Source organism: Equus asinus, chromosome 21 (assembly GCF_041296235.1).
Source record: "Equus asinus isolate D_3611 breed Donkey chromosome 21, EquAss-T2T_v2, whole genome shotgun sequence".
Lineage (NCBI taxonomy): Eukaryota > Metazoa > Chordata > Mammalia > Perissodactyla > Equidae > Equus > Equus asinus.
The window spans coordinates 79,582,637-79,603,783 of record NC_091810.1 but is presented as its reverse complement, the minus strand read 5'-3'; the positions used below and the strand labels follow the sequence as shown (position 1 = coordinate 79,603,783).

Genomic DNA, 21,147 nt, shown 5'->3' with positions numbered 1-21,147 from the left:
GCAACCTCAAAAAGGGAAGAAACTGAACTGATCCTTATCTATGGCATATTGATTTGATGGACCAAGTGGGAGGCAATGATTAATTTGATTGCTCAGTAAAGCTTTATATGACTTCATTATATAATAGGTAGAACAGTACATTTGAACCTGGTTAGGTCAAATAATTTTCTTTTAAATTATTTCATCCCTTCTCTAAGCATTCTGCCTTAAAAAAATAATGCTTTATAAACTTTGGAATTCCAGAAGCTGAACTAGGTATGATTTAACAACCCTATTTCTGATATCACACCTTGAGAGTTTGCATTTTTTCTTTGTGTGCTTCAGGCAACAACTTTCTCCTGGAGTCTCTCCCTTGATCTGCAGTCTTCCTGTCAGAGCTATCCCTGGATACAAATTTTAAACATCTATAAACGAGGGATTCTGATTATTTTAGTTTGGCTCTTTTGTGCCAGGTTAGATGAAATTTCTCTCTCTCCCTCTCATATTAGTATTTGACCATTGTTCAAGACAGTTTTTTGTGGTACAATTAAAGTAGCAAAGATCTTGGCTTAGTCGGATCCCAGCTCTGCCACTTACTGTCTGCATGGGAAAGTTCACTTAACCTCTCTGTGTCTAAATTTCCTCATCTGTAAAAAGAGCAGATCCTTATCGTGTTCTGAACAGAAATGGAAACAGGGAGGGGGATGTCCTGGGCTTCTAGATGGGCAATTTCACCTAGAAGTGGGTGTGGGACACACGGGCAGTTATGAACGTCATTAAATAGGGACTAAGAATTATGTTCTGAGGAAAATTGAAAGACTTAAAATTTAATTTGGCTGACTATAGAAAGAGGAAAAGGGAAAAACTTTTCAAGGGTCTATATGCCCAACATATGTTAGGTACATTAAACATTTTCACTTTGTTTGATTCCTTAAATGGTCCTACAAGGTAGATATTTGCTCTTTTTTTCAGTTGAACCATAGGCTTGCCAGTGACTTATAATATGGCCTTGACTTCAAAGATGAGCTGGACCCATCAGATCCTTGCTCTTGGAAATCAGGAAACGGACAGAGAGAGAGAGAGAGAGAGAGAGAGAGAGAGAGCACTAACTGGGGCAGAGAGAGGATCTAGAGAGGATGTGATGGATGTGGACATTCTCGACACAGGAAAATTGGTTAGTGAAACAAAGGGAACAGAGTAAATGCCAGAAAGAAACTGGGAGAGAGAGAGAGAGAATACAGCTCATGAGAGAGTTGGGGAGAGTGTACCGTCTCCATGGCTGCCTGAGGTGTTAATTCTGCAGTTTCAGGTCAAGTGTCTCCCCCTGTAGTCCCCAACCCTCTGGATGCTTATTCGAAGATGAAATTTTTGGGTCGTTCTTCTCTGCAGTCCTAGTTAACATCCTAATATTACAAACAAACACATAGTTCTCAGCAAGCCTCTCCTGAGTGTTGACTGAGAGCCAGGCACTGTGTATACACACAAGGGAAGCCATCGGGGCCATGTGGCTGTAAGGGATAAGCTTGGTATTTTCCTTGGGGCTTCTATCTGCATATTTTCTTACTTCTCCACAGCTGGCTCCCAACTTCTGAGCTTCACCTGGCCATTGAGAAGGAATGATAGTGGGGTTCCTAATCCTCTGGAACAATCCACTGTATTTAGGACCAAAGCAGTGAGTTGTTAGTACCTGATCAACTCCTCCTGCCTCATCGTTATTGTCTACTCTGCCTCCTGCTCTTTATGCCAGGCCAGTTTAGCCAAACACTTAAAAAATAAAACAAAACAGCTGTGTGTGCTTGTAGCTACCACTCTGGAAACTACTCCCCACCCCTGCCCCTTACCATTTGCCTGGTCATGATCTTCTTTAGTTTCTCGTCTTCATCCTCTGATCTCTTGGCTCCATAACCATGAATTCGACCTCACCTCCAGTCTTCAGAACTAGGACTTTGTAGCAGGGCTGGCTACTGTTTAAACTTTGCCTTTCCCCTTCAGAATTTGCTGTAATACCCCTGCTGTTCATCATGCCGCCTGAAAGGTCCTTGGCAGCAGCTGGGCCACTCACGGTCCCTCATAAGAGGAAGGGGGGCGTTCAAGGCATCCTCTCAAAGTACCTTTTTCAACATCTGCACCCATGGGATTTTGCCACAAAATAGAGCAGCCTGTCCATGAGCCCATGACTGAAAAGGACTAGGGGGAAGGCAGGGGACAGAATTGAAATGAAGTCAAGATCCTGAGGTTCTTGATAGGTAGTGATTCCTGTCTGTCACTGGAGACCTCGACAGGATACAGGAGAGAAATCTGGCAGATGAGAGGTTTATCCTGGTTCCCTGAATAACTTCCATGTATGGCAAAATTCCAGTATCGCTGATAAATTGATTGATTGCTTGGTTCAATCATTCATTCTCTTGTTTATCCACATTTATTAAGTACCTGCCATGGACCCAGAAGCCAGCCTAACGACAAATCTCTTCTGCTTTCATGAAATTCTTCAGCCATTGCATTTCCAAAAATAAGCATTGTAAACTGGCCAGATGTAAGGCCAAGGTTGTGAAGAGGAGGGCCCCATTTTCAAGCCGTGCTAGTGGCTGAGAAATTTCCGGAACGATTAGACTTGTTCTCTTTTCCCAACAGCCAGCTCCAGTGGTGCAATGTTAGCTCCTATGGAGGCAACAAAATCACTTTGGAGTTGAGTCTGTGTATAAGGAGTTTCCTCCTGAAAAGACAAGACAGTCACAGAGCAGGGAGTCTGATCCTTGGCTTGGTCAGGGTCTGAGCCATTCTCTGTAGTCAGAAAATATAGGAAAGTCTAAAGGAGGACTTTCTATCGCCTATAATCTAAGCTCCCAGACACAGTCTTGTATACAAATAGGATTACAAGATATACACTGTTTGTTTCAGGCTTTTCTCACTAATGTTATGTCTTGAAAACTTTCCTACATCATTAAATATATTTAGAATATAATTTTAATGGCTACATACATTCTGTGATTTGGGTGTGTCTTAATTTATTTGACCATTTCTAATGATTTTTCTTTATTATAAATAGTGCTTTTATGAATGTTCTTTGCATCTCTGGTTGTTCTTTTAGAGAGATTCTTAGAAGAGGTACTGAGTTTAGGGGTTGTAACTTCTAAAGGCTTTTGAGCCATACTACAAAAAGTGTTTTGTTTTTTTCAGACCAAGTCCCAAAATGCACCCCCACCAGCAATGTATGTAAGTGATTGAAAAACTACACTCTCTCCAATATTGTGTATTATTTAAAAAATTCTTCTACTGTTGAATTAGTTGTTGAATTATTTATTGAAGGCTAAAAAGAGCCTCTTGTTGTATTTGGATGTTTATTACCCTTTCTGACTATTTCCCTGAGAAGGGCGAAGAGAGTGAATCAGGGTCCAGAAAGCCATCATTGCTTCCCGAATTCTCTGATGCGCCCTCATCTTGCTGCCAAGAGATGTTATAAATGATTTGTGCTCTTCCTCACCCTCACGCCCTCAGAACACTTGTCTTGATGAAATGATGATTTCTCTCTTCTCCTTCTGGCTGATAAAGAAGTCAGAATGTACTTGGGGGATGATATGACTTGGTGGTGCTGATTAGGATCCAGGAAAGGAAAGATCATCAAGACTTTCTAACCCACTCAGCGTTTCGACCCCGACTGAAAATTAACTTCAAGAAGAGAGCCTTAATTTTGGTTTTGCAATACCTCCAAATTTTTAGTGAGTTTTTTTTTTTTACTCAGGGTAGCCACAAAATCTTTTTTTCAAAGGTAATTAAATATATTTAATTTGAAAATTAATTCAAAAAACCTTTTTTAGGACGAGAAGGGAGTATCATAAAATGAAACCAATGAAGTAGGGTCGCTCAGCTCCCTAAAGATTGGCGAATACTTCCTTAATGGCAAAGGACCTTCTTCTGTGCGGGTTGTTTTTACACAGCCAGGCATGGGTTGTTGTTTTTTTTTTTTGCTGAGAACAGTGAAGTAAGGTAGACTGGGATGAGACCAGAGCTGGGATTATCTGCTTAGTGGGATGAACTAGCAGTTTAGGAGACAGTGTGAAGCTAGAAAAAATGCAACCTAAGTGTATGATGTGGTTCCTAAATAACACGGCAACAAACACTAGATAAAGTGATAATACTGGGTGATACAAGAGGTGGGTTTCAAGTGGAAAGAATGAGGATGTCTCAACAGTGGTGAAATACAGTGTGAAAATAGATGGCTCTTGTGAACCAGCCAATGTGGTCAGCACGTCAGGGAAGGCTTTCGGAAGCTTGCTTGTGTCCAGACATTATGAATATAGGACCCAGACTCTAGTTCCTGTCTACCTGGAAGAGTAAGGTGGTTGAAGGACGTAGAGAGATTGGCGTCTTAGGCTGGCAAAAGGGCAGAAGGCCAATTAATCAGACTAGGGCCTAAGGTTGTCACTTGATTTAGAAAAGAGGAGTTCTATAACCTAAACAGAGTTTAAGGCCAGTACTACCTTATAATCCAGGTGACAAAGCTGGATCATTGAGTGTTGGGCAAGAACTTTAGGTAACCTCCTGACTCAGAACTGGTGTGGTCCTAGGACAGGCTGGCAGCTGATGGGTCAAAGGCCCTGCTGTGGGATGAAGCAGTTGTGCTGGGATTGGGAGCCAAGCAGGCCTGACTCTAGACCAGGAGAATGGCATGGATGTTGCAGTTTATGCTTTTGTCCCTGTTTGGGATCAGCACAGCATCCTGTCTTCTGAATGAATAAATTGATTATAAAGATAATTTTCCATCCATCCCTCTTATTTTCTCTTTGCTCATTTATCTGCCAGAAGCCAGTCATCAACGTCCTGTTGAAGAGGATGAACAGAGAAGGCTGAGAAGGAAAGAGCATCTGATTCCCTTTGCCAGTGTCGTACCTGTCAGAAGGTCGATGAAGGAGGCAGAGATAGCCCATCCATCTCTTTCCACTAGAGTGTTCTTAAAAAAGTGATTCATGGTGCCAGAGTGGTCCTCCATCACAGCACTCTTAACCCTTACCACAACCGTGACAAAGTTAGAAAAGTTTTGTGCAAGCAGAGTTAGGGGGAAAATGCTTTGAGTTTAAGAGGAACACGGGTACAGTTATTTTTCTCCCTACTTTGGTCAAACCATCTGTCTGCTCTTCAAAGCACCTGCAGTGTTGTACAATGGACGGAGCGTGGACTTGGGGACCAAACAGACCTGGGCTTAAATCCCAGTTCCACCGCTTATTAGCTGAAGCTGATCCTCAGTTTCCTCATTTATAAAGCAGTATCTTCTTCGCCTGCCTTCTAGGATTGTTTTGCATATTAGTGGAATGATACAAGTGGAAATGCTCTCTAGAGTGAAAAGTGTTGCACAAACAAAAATTACGGTTACTGATTGGAAACAACAGTTGAAATAATGGACCATCTGTCCTCTAAGTTGATTCACCTCCTGCAACTCTAACCCTGGTCAGAATCTGGAGAGAAGCAGGGCAATACTTTAAGGTACAAATTCATTGGAGCTAAGGTCAACCAGCAGGACCATTCACAGCCATCTCATATATGGTCATATGCTAGAAGGGAAGGGTCAGCAGGAGGAGGCCTGCAGAGCTATCTCTCTCTTTATTGGGGGTGATACTCCTGGGAAAGGAAGAAGGCAAGAGACTCAGTCAAATTTCCTAATAAACATGCTAGTGCCAGACTTCTAAGAAAAGAAAGTTAGTCTTTATCTATAGAACACTTTTAGAAGGATTCTAGGACTCTTATCCTAAACAAACCTGAACCTATGGGTTTATAGGTCACAGCTCCTGGGAAAATGGCAGGTAAGCTATGTGACTAACTGAGCACGAGATGACTACTTCTGTGTAAGTGATGTGAACTGCACACAATGCTTAGAGACTCATAGGTTAATCTGGGCATGGAGTGTGACCGGATGTGGCAAGACCAAGAGACTTGGGGGACAGTATCAGAAGTCTCCAGCCTTTCCTTGCTTTGACTGTGACTCATGATTATCTGTATCATTGAAATTATTAGAAAAACTTGATGACTGGGGTAAGATCTCTGATTCATGTTAGTCTGATTTGACTATCTGATTCTTTGTGTTATCTCATATACCTTCCTTATAAATGAGTTGAAGCCTTCAAAACCGGAATTAATTGCTCATTATTCTCTCCGGAGAGTGTATGTTTTATGGGTACTAATAGAACTGTAGTCTGTTCATGACTCTAGGACACAGTAGGGAATCCTGTGTCTGCACTATCCAGTCATAATGATTCCTTCTTCCCTCAGCCTTTCTCTACCTTTGACTCATCCCCAACATCTCTCTCCCAGTACTGTATCCAGCAGGTCCTGATCACTGGATACTCTGCCTCAGTTTTCTATTGCTTCCTTAGCATTGAGATTAGTTGTGTCTTCCAGAGTCTTTTAAGCCAGCCCTCCCCTTGAGACTGCTATCTAATCTGCCATCTTGTAGGATCCTGATAGACCCTGTTTCCATCTGGACCTATTGAGTGTGTGACCCTTACATAGATTCTCCTTTCTCTTCTTAGCATGGTTACTACATTTCCTGAGTTCATATGGCTGACTCATAGGTTCCTGCCTTTGCCTTCTTTTCATTACATGGATTGCAAAGAAATATACAGCTGTAATTCACAGACAGCTATAAATTTAACAAGACACTCTGCACACCCACATTCTATTCCTTGTCTCCACTACTCACGTGCAAGTGTCAGAGTAAAGAAATATTTCATGCATTGGAAGAAGAGTTTTCTTAGAGTTTCTCATCCACAAATAGTTAACTTCTTGCTGAACCCTGATTGGGGAGAGGTGGCCTTCCTAAAATCTTTGACAATTGGACCTGTTCTTATGTACTGTTCTGCCTCCTTGGATTTATTTTATTATAGGTGTCTTTGGTATTTAAAAATCAGTTTGAAAAGGAAAAAAATGTTGTTACATGGGAAAAAAGGCCTCTGATTCTTTTTTTTTCTCTTTTGAGGAAGATTGGCTGTGAGCTAACATCTGTGCCAAGCTTCCTCGAGTTTGTATGTGGGATGCCTCCAAAGCATGGGCAATGAATGGAGCAGGTCCACGCCTGGGATGCAGGTCTGTGAACCCAGACCATGAAAGCAGAGTGCATGGAACTTTAACCAATTGGCCACAGGACCGGCCTTGATTCTAATTTTTTAAAGGGTGTATTGAAAGCTTTGGAGGATGAGGAGTCCTATCCAGAATGATTGTCTGTCCCTTTCATTATTCTCATTGTGCCTCTTGGGGGATAGGAATAGGCAGGGTGGTGAAATGGTAAAAGGACATGAAACTTGAGGTCAGAAGACCATGAAATGAGGAGACCTTCTCTTTCCCCCTCAGTAACTGTGTGACCTTGGACTCATCCTTTCTGCCTTTGAGCCTCATTTGCCTTATGTGTAAAATTGAAATAAATATGTACATTGAAGGGTGGTTGAGGGGGTCAAATGTGATGGTGGATGTGAAGGCATTTTGAAAACAATAAAGTGCTACAAACAAATGTTCTGATTTGGTATTTTAAATAAAGAAGACTTGCTTGTTCTCTGGGATTTTTTGAGTTATCCTTATTAACCTTGTTCCCACCCCTGATTGGCAGTTCCATAAACATTTAACGTGGGAGGTTAGGCTCTATCAGGCTCTTGGCAGACCATCTGTTAAATGAATCCTGAGATCTGTTCAAAAGACAGCAGAAATTCAAGGGACCAAGGTATACATACACACTTATGCATACACACAGATATGCACACACAAACACGTGAACACAGACATCCCTTCCCCCCAAATCTCAGAGCTATGATTTCTTTAAATCATGTGATGAAAAAAATGTGATTGTTTCTCCTACAGCTATTCATAATGACACCTGAGAAAGCAGCTTTGGTGCCTTATGAGCTGGTGCCTGCGTGCTGACTTGGGAGTTCATGGTGACTGTGAAGTCTGAAGGAGGAAGAGAGACAGGACATCCTCAAAGACAGGGTCATCTTTGGATCAGAAATCAGGGTTAGATCTCAAAATGCTAAGGCTCTGTTGTCATCCTGGTGTAGACTTTCTGGGACTGGTTCCTCAGCTTTGTTCCCACCTCTGTGGCTTCATGCTATTATCTCATGTGAATGGTTGAGAACAGAGTGAAGTCCCATCCACCGAGCTCTTGGAATGTTCCATTTAGTTCAATAGAGGCAGAAGCCAGAGCAGCAGTATAGACTCAGCATGCTCTCTCTTTTTTTTTTTGAGGAAGATTAGCCCGAGTTAGCATCTGCTCACAATCCTCCTCTTTTTGCTGAGGAAGACTGGCCCTGAGCTAACATCCGTGCCCATCTTCCTCTACTTCTTATATATGGGACACCTGCCACAGCATGGCTTGCCAAGCGGTTCCATGTCTGCACCCGGGATCTGAAGTGGAACATGTGCACTTAACTGCTGCGCCACCGGGCTGGCCCCAGCATGCTCTCTTTTGATCAAGGAAATTGGAATCAGGTTACTCTGAGTTACAGGGGCATGGCTGGGACATTTATTAGCTATTCTAGACCTGTGTGATTTAAACCAGGTACGTGAATCTAAGAGCAGCTCCATAATTCTTTGACTTTTCATCAGGCAAATCCTAAGTCTTTGTTCACAATAGGACTTAGAAAAACTAGCTGTTGAATTATGATTGTTCTTCAGCTCTGTTCCCAGATATTTTGGTACAAAGGAACTAGACAGACTTCCCTTCAAATCCCACTAACTAGTTTTGAGATCATGGGCAAGATGGTTAAACTCTTTGTAGTCAGTTTCTTCATTTGTAAAATGTGGATAATGATAACCCTTTGTAGTTTTGTGGAACAAGGGGAGAAAACACACAAATGTTGCCTGACATGGAGTAGGTACCAGTAAATGTTGGTTCTCCTCCCTGTCGCCCTTCCTGCTTCAGGCTCCCCTTGTTGGGTTTTCCTTGGGCAACTCTCTCCATCCACAACTGCTGTTTAGATTTAGATTGTTTAAAACTCATTTGGTTATTTGTCCAATTGTTTTAAGCTAATGGAGATAATAATAGAATCTAATAGTATCTGTCTCATGGGTTCATTGTAAAGGATAAGTGATCTAAATAGAATAGCACAGAGCTTCTCAAATAGTAGGTGGACACAAGTTAGCTAAATTTATTATCCTTCTAAGGAGTGAGGCAGAAAGGAAAAGACAATCCTTAATCCCAAATCTACCCCATCCTTAATGTTCCCTTAGTGACATCTCCATGACTCAGTAATCCTGAGTTTGAATCAGGAAGTCCTCAAAATATGTCCCTGTTCCAGTCACTTGACACTACAGAAAATTCTCAAGTCAACCAGAGCCTTGTCCCCATTCTATTCTTCTGGCATACCTTCATCATTTGGCCTGTCAGAGTTGGATTTGTTGAGACCATTCCAAAAGGGTGGACAGGGAAATGTTCCTGAAAATTCTGTGTAGGACGTTTTCTGTTTTGCTGGGATTGGGGAGTGAGGGTGAAGTGGCAGGATCTGGAAATCCTCCATTTTACAGAGGAAGAAACACTTCCTAATTTTATTCTTTTCTAGTTCTAACTTCAGATCATGATGCAAAGCCAAATACACCTCCCCAGCCCACCTCCAGCAATCTAAGGACAGCACCCGCTTCCAAATTACAGCTTCTGGGTGCCAATTCCTCATCCTCTGCTTTCTTTAGATACTGATGTTGTTGGGACTCAGTTTTTTCTTATCTCAAGAGAATAGAATACATAATAACTGTTAAAGAAAGGCAAAAAAAAAAAAATCCCTACCTAGAAACGCATATTTGTGTCATCAGAAACTTGTAGTTATTTTCGGGTATGTATAGAACTGGTCCATTGGACTACAGAATTTTTTTAAACGCTTCTCTTTCAGGGCATTGCCTAAATCTCAACAAGTAGAGAATGAAAGGATGCCATATTAATTGTGAAACAAAATTCTCTTTAATTTTTTGCATGGCAGGAAGAAAAATTACCATTTTAAACAGGAGAAAAATTGAATGTAACCAATTTTGAAGTCTGGGGAGGGTTTTGTTTTACATCAGAGGAGGTGGAGCATTAGGAGTCTACCTTGATGGCTTCTTAGAGGGTGAAACTTGACCTCCCTTTCCCCCAGGACATTGTCTGAAAGGAGAGGAGGGTAGACAGGGGGACAGCAGGATGCTCTGTACAATAAACCTAACAAATTGAGGGGAATTTTGAATTTCTAAGGGTCCCGTAGGAAGGGATAGGGTATGTGAGAGGCAAGGAAACTAGGAGAAGGGAAATAGTGAAGGGGAGCGAGAGAGAACCAGAGGCCCCTAAGTTGGCAGGAAGCCTGTGCCTAAGGGAAGAAACACAGCCAGCGAGAGACTGTGAGAGGGAAGGTTGCATTTTGGAGCAAAACGTCATGCTTTTTAATTTTGAGATTATGTCTTAAATTATTATAGTCCCCATTTCCATTGCTTCAAATCTTGAGTGATGTTCTGTTGTACAGAGCTGCCCTAGATCAACAGAGCTTTGTGTGGAATGAAAGACTAAGGTGGATTCCCGAGGGGCCGGTGATGAGCAGGAAGGACAGAGCAGTTGCAGGAGGAGGGATGCAAAGGGAGGCTGAGGGCTCAGCAGAAGCAGGAAGCTGAACCCTAAGATGAGATGACTAAGGGACAGGTGAAGCTCTGTGGGAATCCTCAGAAACATTGCAGGGGGCAGTGTGAAGAGGAAGAGTGTCGGTGCTGACTTTCCCCAGAAAGTAGGATCAGTAGTTCTGATTGAAAAGTAAAGGACAAATGATTCCCAGAAGGCTTGAAGATGTGGGTCCCCCAGAGACAGCTGATTTGTGTGCATGTGTTGTATGCGTGTGCATGTGGTGGTGGTGGGGATCCTTGGGTGAGACAATTGACAAATGCTCACACCTTTTACCCACTCATCACCTCATCCTTGAGAGAGCTATTCTGTACAAGTCATAGGGCTAAAAAAGGAGCCTGAAAACCTTGATGCGTGGTTCTTGTTTTTGACAGTAAACTATCCCACACTGTCACACGGGAGGCAAGCTAGGTGAGCAACACAGATATGTCAGTTTACAGATAAACTCATTTTGTAGACAAACTTAGGGTCCTTTCATAAAAGAGGGTCAATCACATTCTGCTTTTCACCCTACAACTGTGTTATGTATTCCTTTGCAGGGCTGCTGAGTGGACCTGTGTTTTTTTGGTACTACAAGAAAAGAAGCCGCCTAGTCAAGGTAGGGAGTGGGGGGCCGACATCAGCCTTCACTCATCTTGAGAAGTTGTGGGTCTGTCAGCCAGTGGGGGCCCAGAGCCTTGGAGATCAAAAGCAGGAGCTCAGTGTCATCATTCTTTTTATTTTACTTCTTTTGTGTCGTTTTTGTAATTCTTATTTTAGTGCTTTTGTACAACATGCCTTCAGGATATTCTTATCGACTGGCCAAACCTTTAAACTCAGTCGTTTTGTCCTCTCTGAGATGACATTTTTCAATCTCCCAATTTCTAAAAAAAGAGACCATGAAATACTATAGCATGCATCCCCTTGGCAAATTCTTAAGGGGTCTTGTGATTTTCTTAAGGGAAGTAAAACCACTATTTCATGGGAGGCTCAGAAAATGGAAATTTCCAATAAGAACTCTTATCATATCTATTGTTTGCACTATGTATCATAGTCAGACTTACTTTAGAATTATAAATGTTGCAACTTGATCTTCCCAGCTGGGCGATGAGTCTTGGTGAGAAGGAGCCATACTCTGCCCTCTTGGGCTGGGATAACAACGAGATTGCGTTGTGGTATGATTGGTAGTGGCTGCCCTGAGCAATGAGTTGAAAAAAATGGTGGCCATGGGGCCAATTGGGTGATTCAGTGATTAAGTTCACATGCTGTGCTTGGGCAGCCCAGCCTGTGGTTCCTCCATTCAGATTCTGAGTGTGGACCTACGTACTACTTATCCAGCCATGCTGTGGCAGGCGTCCCACATATAAAATAGAGGAGGATGGGCACAGATGTTAGCTTAGGGCCAATCTTCCTCAATTGAAAAGAGGAGGGTTGGTGGTGGATGTTAGCTCAGGGCTAATCTTCCTTAAAAAAAAAAGGTGGGACTGTATTTGAGCTGGCTCAGGAATGGAATTCCATGATCAATTAGTGACGCCTGCTTTGGGTATGAAAGAGTGGGGTATGCTATGTATTATCTGGTCCTGCTTTGGTCCTTTTATGGCATCAAACAGAATAGGCACTCAATAAGACTTAATTTTGTTTGATAAATTAAAACAAAATGCATAACTACCAAAAGAGCTCTGGAACGATCACACTACCCCATCTTCTCTCTGTGTAGGACAAAGAGGTGTATGCTTATGACCACATAGTTTATTGTTCAAACTGGGACACCCTTAATAGTGAAAGGAATCTATATTAATAATTATGCTGGCACAGCAGCTGTATACTGAGACTGTCACTGATAAGTGAGACGTATGGGTCACCCTATATGTCTCTCTAAAGTGACCTTGTAGAGTAAATGAATATTTCCTCTAATCCAGGGGTTGGCAAACTATGGCCCGGAGGCCGAATACAGACAGTTATCTGTTCTTAGAAAAAAAGTTTTATTGGAACATAGCTATGCCTGTTTATTTATGTTTTGTGTCTCTAGCTGCTTTTGCTACAACAGAGTTAAGTAGTTGTGACAGAGACTGTATGGCCCACAAAACCAAAAATATTTACTTTCTGCCTCTTTATGGGAAAAGCACCAACCCCTGCTAGTCCACAGGGCTCTTGTTATTGGAAGGGTCTGTACTCAGGCTTCCTGGAGAAGAAAACTAACATATTAGGACCTACTAAGTGCTGAACTCCATGCTAGACACTTCACATATGTGATCTCACTTAATCTGAAGTGACCTTGCAACATGGGCATGATCTCCAATTAATCTAGAACTTTCCATGCCACCAAAGATAGAAGAAGTGAGGTTTCCTAGCCTACAGTTCCCAGAATCTTTTCCTGTGAATGTTCTGTGCAATGCTCTGACAATAACCTATGAGCCATTCATAACTTCTCTCTGTCTCTCACATCCCACACCCAATCTGGCAGTATATCCCATGGGCTCTACCTTCAAATTATATCTAGAATTTGACCACTTCACACCATCTCCAGCACTGCCCACCCCTAGCCCCAGCTAAGTTACCATCCAGCCCACGTTATCATCTCTCATCTGGATTATCTCAGATTTCCCTGATTCTGCTCTTGACCCTACAGTCTGTTTTCGTTGGAGGATCTAGAGGGATCCTTATAAAGCCTAAGTCAGTCATGTCGCTCCTCTGCTCTTCTCCAGTTTCTTTTCATCTTATTCAGAGTAAAAGCTAAAATCTTGACAATGGCCTACAAGGCTCATCTTCACTGTCCAATATAGTAGCCACATGTGGCTATTTAAAAATATTAAAATTAAATAAAATTAAGAATTGAGCTTTTCAGTCACACTAGTCCCATTTCAAGTGCTCAGTAGCCACATGTGGCTAGTGGCTACTGTATTGGACAGCACAGATATAGAATATTTTTATTATAACAGAAAGTTCTGTTGAGTGGCTCTGGGGTCTGTTCCTTCATTATCTCTCTGGCTTTGTCTCTCACTACTTTCTCCCTCACTTGCTCCATTCCATCTACATAGATCTTCTGTTTTTTAAATATCTGCACCTCAGGGCCTTTGAACACATTTTATCCCCTGTCTGGAATGTTCTATCCCTAGATAATGACATGGCTCGATTTCATACAAACTTTAGGTTCTTGTTCAAATAGCACCTTCTCTGATGCCCTGTTTAATCTGCAGCCTCCTAGCATTCCTCCCATCCCTCTCTCCTGCTTTATTCTTCTCTGTAGCATTTACTACCACCTGACCTATATATGTATGAGTGTGTGTATATACATCCCACCCCCATTTCCAATCACTAGAACATGACCTTCATGAGGCTAGTTTTTTGTTTTTGTTTTACTTCATGATTTTCTCCAGCTCCTCGATAATAACTGACCTAGTAAGTTCCCATAAGTATTTAATGAATGAATGAATGAATGAATGAGTGAATGAATGAATAAATGAGTGAATGGGAATGTCAACAGGCATATGTTTGTTCCCTTAGAAGCCTACCTAACTTCATCTACACTCTGCCATATTGTTTTTTCACCCATAAATCTATTGCTTTGTTCTGTATGACTGTGGTTTTATCTCCAGGAGGCCTGTCTCCACTCCCAGGTGCTAATCTCCAGGAGTCCAGGGTCTGTGTCTTTCGCTCTTCTGCCTCCTCTTCCAGTGCTCAGGGCTATCTCAGTTCAATGCTTATTGACCCACCGATGTCCACCAAACCCAAAACCCTTACGTTTCTCTCCTAACCCAAAGTAGCAGAAACATATTCAAGAATTGCCAGTATTCCTTCTTCATTGCTACTTCTAAAAGTTATTTTCCCTCTTGTCTTGAGAAAACTGATATGTATTGGTGGGGTTATATAAACGATGGAGTGTTTTATTATTTTAATTAATCCAATTTCCATATGTACAGAAAAGAAAAATCCAGTAAAAGACAATTTTAATAACCATGTGTAATTACAGCATGCTGGTGGAGGAACATTTGTCTGAAGTTGTGTTTTCATGTTTTTGTTGCTGAAAAAGCTTGAATTTGGGTCAAACAAAGCCATATCTCAGCCGCTATTACTGTGGGACATGATGAGGAGTTTTTTATGCTGGTCTAATGGCACATGTTCTAGAGAATAAAGTCTCACTCAGGCTAGGGTAGCTCAGAAGGGCTAAAAAACCTTAGCCCATATAAGTAAATTCAGAGTACTGGAACGGCGTAGGCTTTGGTTCAAATCCTGACTTGGACATCTGGGAGCTGTGTGAACCTCTGCATTTCTCTAACCCCTGGGAGAGACACAGAACAGCACAGTGTAGCAAAATGAACTCAGATTTTTTTGGCAGCCAGACCAGTCTTGAACTCTCTGACCCGTGACTTACTGGCTCTGTGAGTCGAGGTAAGCTGTTTGCTTTCTCTGAATTCCGGTTCCTCAGGACGGGATGACTTGTGGAGATCAGAGATGAGGTGTCTGGTACAGAGTGAGCACTCAGTAAAAATGGTGGCTTTATTTGTTCACGGTCTCAGTTCTGCTACTAACTAAATGTGAGACTTTGGACAGGAAACTTCAAATGTGGATTTTGTTTTCTTATCCATAAAATAAAGAATTGGACTGGATTTAGGTCCCTTTGATCCCTAACATTTAATGATTCAGCTGTATTTATACTCTGTAATGCTGTGTCTTCAACTTAGGCTCATGTGGGTTTCGTTCATCTTTCTCTGAGTGTTAATGTTATCATCCATGAAAACAATCTGTTGTAAACGAGCTCTCTCTCTTTGCTCCCCCAGGATCTGCTTCTTGATCCCCCAGGCATGGCCCCGAGCCACACGGAGCTCATTTCTAACCTGACAGTGAACGCCTCATTCTTGCTTCCTTCCCCCACGTCATAACACCCTTCAGGTAAGCTCACAAATTCAGAACCTTCTTGGCTTTTCATCTCGCCCATTTGGAGTTTATGGGATACTTCTGGGCTGCCTGCTTCTTGGATGACTCAAATGTCCCATTGAGCGTTGCTGCTAATATTTACCCATTTGTGTCATGCTTTGCTGACCCATATTCAAGACAGAGCCTAGGGCTCAGCTCAGCCTCCTGCAACATTGCTGCCTGCCCCCACTTGCCAGCTCCCCACTCCATCTGAAAAGGAAGATGAAACACAAGTACAGAGATCAACATTCAAATTTTGGTTCTTCAAGATTTGCCTGAGGATTAACGCCTCTGAGACGTCTTCTTTCAGCTCATGTCTCAGGTCAGGTCCGATGGCCCTTTTCTGTGCTTTCAGTAGTGACACAAGTATGTTTTGATCGTGGCTCTGATCATACTATATTGAACTCGTCTATTTTCCCATCTGTGTCCCTCACTAAACTTTCCGCTTTTTGAGTGAGGACCAAAATCTTAGTCAGATATGAATCTACTGTACTTAGCAAAAGATATACAGTAGTTGCTTAATTAATATTGAATGAATAAAATTCCTCTTAAATTTCAAGTTGCAAGACCTTTCTCCCCACTTATTTCTCTTCCAAATTTCTTCCTTTAATGTAAGAGTCTAAAGACAAAGGAGGAGAATAGAGTCATTCTCTATAACTTTTCTTTAGTTGGGTACCATAACGTAACCTTTTCATTTCTAGAGGAATTTATGGATGTTGAAGGACCTCCACCTTCATTGTCTTGCTCCAATTTCTCCACTGTCCTGTGAGAGCACATCTTGAGTATTCTTGTTTGTATCTAACAGGTGTGGAAGCTGAAGCCCAAGGAAATTTGGTTGTACCTAGGCTGTACCTGTGTACTGAAGGTTATACAACTAGTTATGACTGAAAACAGTACTGGGCTCCAGGTCTTCCAATTCCAAACCCAGTATGTATCTTGCTGCTTTGACTTGGAACATCTCCAGATACCATATGAAAAGACTCTGTCGGTGTCGCAATCCAATGTACACATCAGGATAGGTGCGGAGAGGGCTGATGGCCCTCTGAGTTTATTATAACCAGCGTTTCAATATATACATAGCTTACATCTGTTAAACATACACAGGTGTTCTGGACAATGTGATTAGCGAATGCCAAGAATTCTTAGTGATTTCTCAAGGATCCCTCCCTTGGCCTCTGTTTTGATATTATCATGTTATTGCTGTGCTCGTATATTTTATTTCAGTGCATGCAAGCCCTCCTAGGCAACGGCCCCTTCTGCTCCCGATATTGTGTCTCCATCTGTGCCCCCAGGCGACCGTGCCTGGCTTAGGTTGCCTACCCCTGGAGGTCTTACCTGTCATTGGTTAACTGGCCTTCTCACCTCCAGGTCACAGTTTGTTGGCAAGCCTTTTCCAGTGATTATTAACCCTTCTGTGTCAGGGACGGCTACACTTTCCACCTCCTTTGGGTCATCAAAGTTGGCAAAGAGGAAAAAACGCTACGAAAATGATGACATTCTTAATATGTCAAAGAAGAGAGTTGGGGGCTACAGGCTGCATTTATGCAGGCCTCCATTTGTAACTTGTCTGGGAAAGCAGACCAGACTTGACTGGGGTATCAAATAAACAGACCCATTAGGAAAAGGCATAGTGAAGCTTCCAGAATCAAACAAAAATAGTAGTAAGGGTCAATGAGTCAGGCTGAGATGATAGACGTACACGCAAGGAAGAAACTCAACTCTTCTTCCTCAGAGTAGAACAGGGAATAAAGACAATTTGGGAACATTGGCTGCCTTGTGAAGTAAGAAAGTCCTGGGCCAGGAGAAAAGTGAGTATAAGACACACTGTATCAGCCTTCAGCAAAACTTGCTACAAGAAGAGTTGGACAGTCTGCTCTCTCAGATATAGCTGTCTCATCCTCCTGCTCCTTGGTGGGAACCAACGCCCAGGTGAGAGCAGCTTGAGGTCTTTCAGGTGAGAAAGATTGCTAGCAGCTGGCTTGGTGATGAACCTGACCAAGGAGAATAGCTGACGCTCCAGGCAGAGCATGTTCTCTGACACCCTGTTTTCCGGGGAGAGAGAGGGACACAGAATCAAAGACTCAGAAAACATGAGAGTTGGGAAGATCCACAAAACAATAAGAGTGTGTCATGGATATATTGATGATGCGGGTCACACTTATTCCTGATTCACACCTGAGAGGTCAACCTGGAAACCATCTCATGATCAGATTATAAATCCTACTTTTTTTTTTTTAAGTTGCTCTGATGGGGCGTTTTCTTTGCTAATTCTTATTTAATAACCACAGTGGTTTCTCCATTCACTTATTCATTTTTTTCTCTCTCTCCCCCATACACCCTCACGGGGTTCCAATCCAGTGCTCAGATTCTGTTGCAAACTTCTACCCCTGAGGTTGGACTCACTGCTGTTGGTGCTTCTCTTTGCTCTCATTTTACTGGTGGTGATATCATCTGTGTTTCCTTCACTGATGGGAAGTTATTCTGAAGCTGAGAGGTAATTTGGAAGCTTATAATTGGTAATGTTTTATTTTTACTTTTTCTCATTTACAGCTCTGGAACCATATATAAAGTATTCATTGACCCTGTGGGAGAAAGCTTTTCTTTATTTAACGGCTAAATGTGTCCAATGATATAAAATAGGAGTGTTTCCACAAACACATAGATACAAAGAACAGATTGGTGGTTACCAGAGAGGAAGGGGGTGGGAGAGGGTGAAAGGTGTAAAGGGGCACGTGTGGATGGTGACGGATGGCAACTGGACTTTTGGTGGTGAACACGATGCAGTCTATACAGAAGTTGAAATATAATGATGTACACGTGAAATTTACATGTTATAGACCAATGTGACATCAATAAAAAAATGAATAAGTCGGAGTGTTGCAAAACATACCAGACAAGGGGAATTAAAATGAGTTGGGGGAATTGGGGTCTCAGGACAGGGAATGAGAAAAGCCACGAGGCATCTTTTGTGAGGCTGAGGCAGATGAGAGTGGGGGTTATAAAATCTCAAAGGACATGGAAAGTCTGAATATGAATTTGTTCACCAAAACCCCTAAGAAATTGGAAAAGCAAATTCTAGGGTCATGAAAGAAAGGCACCTAGTTTATTGTCCTTGTTAATGACCTCTCTATTTTGTAAAAATCTTTCATAGGCTCATTCTGAGAGATTCAAAGAATATAAAAAGTACAAATAAGATCGTCTCCAAATCTCACTGCCTGGGAAAAAACTATCAACATCAAGTGAACATTATTCTAAACGTCTCCCTCCTCTTGCCTCCCCTCCCCTCTTCTCCCCTCCACTCCCCTGTCTCTTTCTCTCTCCAGGTATATAAAAAACTAGAAAAGTGGGTGGGTTAGACGGAAATGATGATTATATTAATAGATCGTACCATATATTTCATTTTAAATAAAAATTATTAAATCTCCTTAAATTTAAACTAATGATTTCCCAAGAGAATCTAGTTCCTAAAACTCCTTCTAAGGCAGGGGTCTCTGGACCAGCAACACCAGCAATCACCTGAGAACTTGTTAGAAATGCAAGTTCTCTGATATCAGCCCACACCCTCTGAGCCAGGAACTCTGTCGGTGGGGCCCAGCAATCTGCATTGTAACGAGCCCTCCAGGGGATTCTGTGCACATTAAACTTTGAGATCCATTTTCTATCAACAAGAAAATAGTTCGCAGAAACGTTGCCAGTAGGAGTCATATATGGTTTTTAACTGTGTTCCATGTTTATACAATACTGATTGTTTTCCTGCTATGAAAAATCAAAAAGCTGCATATTTAATATTTTCTCCTATTTTCTTTTCCCTCACCTCCTGATTTCCTTCGGCTGTATTTTATTTTTAAGTTCTCAAGATTCATAATATTTATTCTGCACTGTATTCCTATAATTGTTTAATCTTGATTTTATCTACAAGAATTTAGTCCTTTCAGTTTGTCTATTCTTGAATTCTGTATTTTGATTTAATGCTTTGTTGCTTTGATTTAATTACCTGGGAGTTTTTTTCAAGGCCTCTCAAGTGTTATAATCCTTGACTCTCTCATGGTGAATTTTTTGTTTCCTCTATGCTTGAAAGACATCTTGATTTTGCAAGACAGTCTTGGGTCAGGGTTTCTTGAACTCAGAACTTTGTAGTCATTGGTTATTGACTTTGTTGACGAAAATAATCTATAACCAATCTATAAATGAAAATTTGGGTGAGTTTATTCTGAGCTGAAATCTGAGGACCATGGCCCTAGGCCTTTCTTCCCGAAGGAAGAAAGGGCACCAAAGAAGTGAGGTATACAGAGTGGTTATATACCCCCATACAGGACGTTTCACATATGATTGAAATGTCCCTCCCACAATAGCCACAAGATTGCCCTATTGGCACAGCACTTGATGGACACAGCAGGTAGTGGGTCTGCTATCTCGGAGGAGGGTGTAGCAGGATGCAAGTCTATTGTCTTGAGCTGGGTGGTCACAGGTGAGTGCAGCAATCAGTTTCTAGCCTAAGGAAAGATGCTTAATCTTTAAAGAAATGCCAACATTGGGAGGGGGAGGGAAGTTGCACCTTTATCTCAAGGGCCTTTGCTCTTGCCATAGGGAATATCTAAAGCAGATATACAATGCATGCTCAACGGCCACTGGTCAGGCCCTTTTGGAAAGACAAGGTCAGGGGGAATTAGGTTTATACCAAATGGCTTCCTCATATTCTCCAATATATGCTATTGCTTGCCATTTTTATTTGTCAACTTCTTTCATTAAATTTTGCTGTGGAGGTTTTGAAGCCTGACTCTTTTTTTTCATCCTCATGACCTGCTTTTTGGTCCACTAAAAACCTGAAGAATTCTCTTTTAGCCTTAGAGTTCAGTAACTTAACTATGATTTCAATAATTCTCTCACAATTATTCATTTTTTCTGGAACATTCTGTGTCCTTTCAGTGTGTAGATTGTTTTCCCTTGTTTCAAGGAATGTCTCTTCTACTAGAATTTTTAATATGTTTTCTTTCCCACTGATTGAATTTTCTGTTTCTGGAACAATATTATGCCTTATGTTGGGCCGCGGTTGTTTTTTTCTTTCTTTCTGTTTTCTGCATCTATTATCTTTTTTCTTATTGTTTTAGGCTGTTGGTTTTTTTCCCTCTACATTCACTGTCATTAAGTCTCCCTTATACGTTAGTAATTGTTTTCAGCTGTGTCTATTATATTCCTTCCATAATGGGTTGTTTCGGTCTTTGGCTTGTTTCTTTTTCTTTGCAATTTCAATTTTCATTGCATCCTGTTGTTTTATTATCTTTGGTTTGTGGCCTTATTTTATTGACTTCATTTTCTATAGGAGCCCATAGAAAAATTATGTCATGAAGTGCTGTCGGAGAACTTTCTTCCATGTTAGGTTTTTGGACAGTTTTTGGCATAGTCTCTCTTTCTGCTCTTGCTCTTTCATGGAACTGTGGTAAGTTTTCTTAATGCCACACCATTTCTTTTCCTCTTCAGTACTTGATGTGGACAATTCTACCCAGAGTTTACATTTGTTCTAATAACGTGGACCGCTTCTCCTCGACTCCGTTCTCACTCTGTGAGTGACTTAGGTGTCTTCTTCCTCTGAGCTACATTGAGGTGTGCATCTTGTGAGTTCTTCTCATTTTTAAAAACAGCCTGGAGCAATGAGAGGGATTTTGGAG

The 21,147-nt window shown here is 41.7% G+C and overlaps 1 protein-coding gene across 6 annotated transcripts in view; it reads left to right on the top strand.

Annotated features, from left to right (window-relative positions):
* The window catches only part of CPNE4 (copine 4), a 523,946-nt gene that overhangs the window by 29,426 nt on the left and 473,373 nt on the right, over window positions 1-21,147 (top strand). For all 6 annotated transcript variants that reach the window (XM_070493180.1, XM_070493181.1, XM_070493182.1 and 3 more), the window contains 3 exons: window positions 11,128-11,186; window positions 15,346-15,457; window positions 17,840-17,975. In XM_070493180.1, the coding sequence (XP_070349281.1) occupies window positions 17,950-17,975 (26 nt within the window). In that variant the 5' untranslated portion in view covers window positions 11,128-11,186; window positions 15,346-15,457; window positions 17,840-17,949. The remainder of the gene's footprint in view (window positions 1-11,127; window positions 11,187-15,345; window positions 15,458-17,839; window positions 17,976-21,147) is intronic.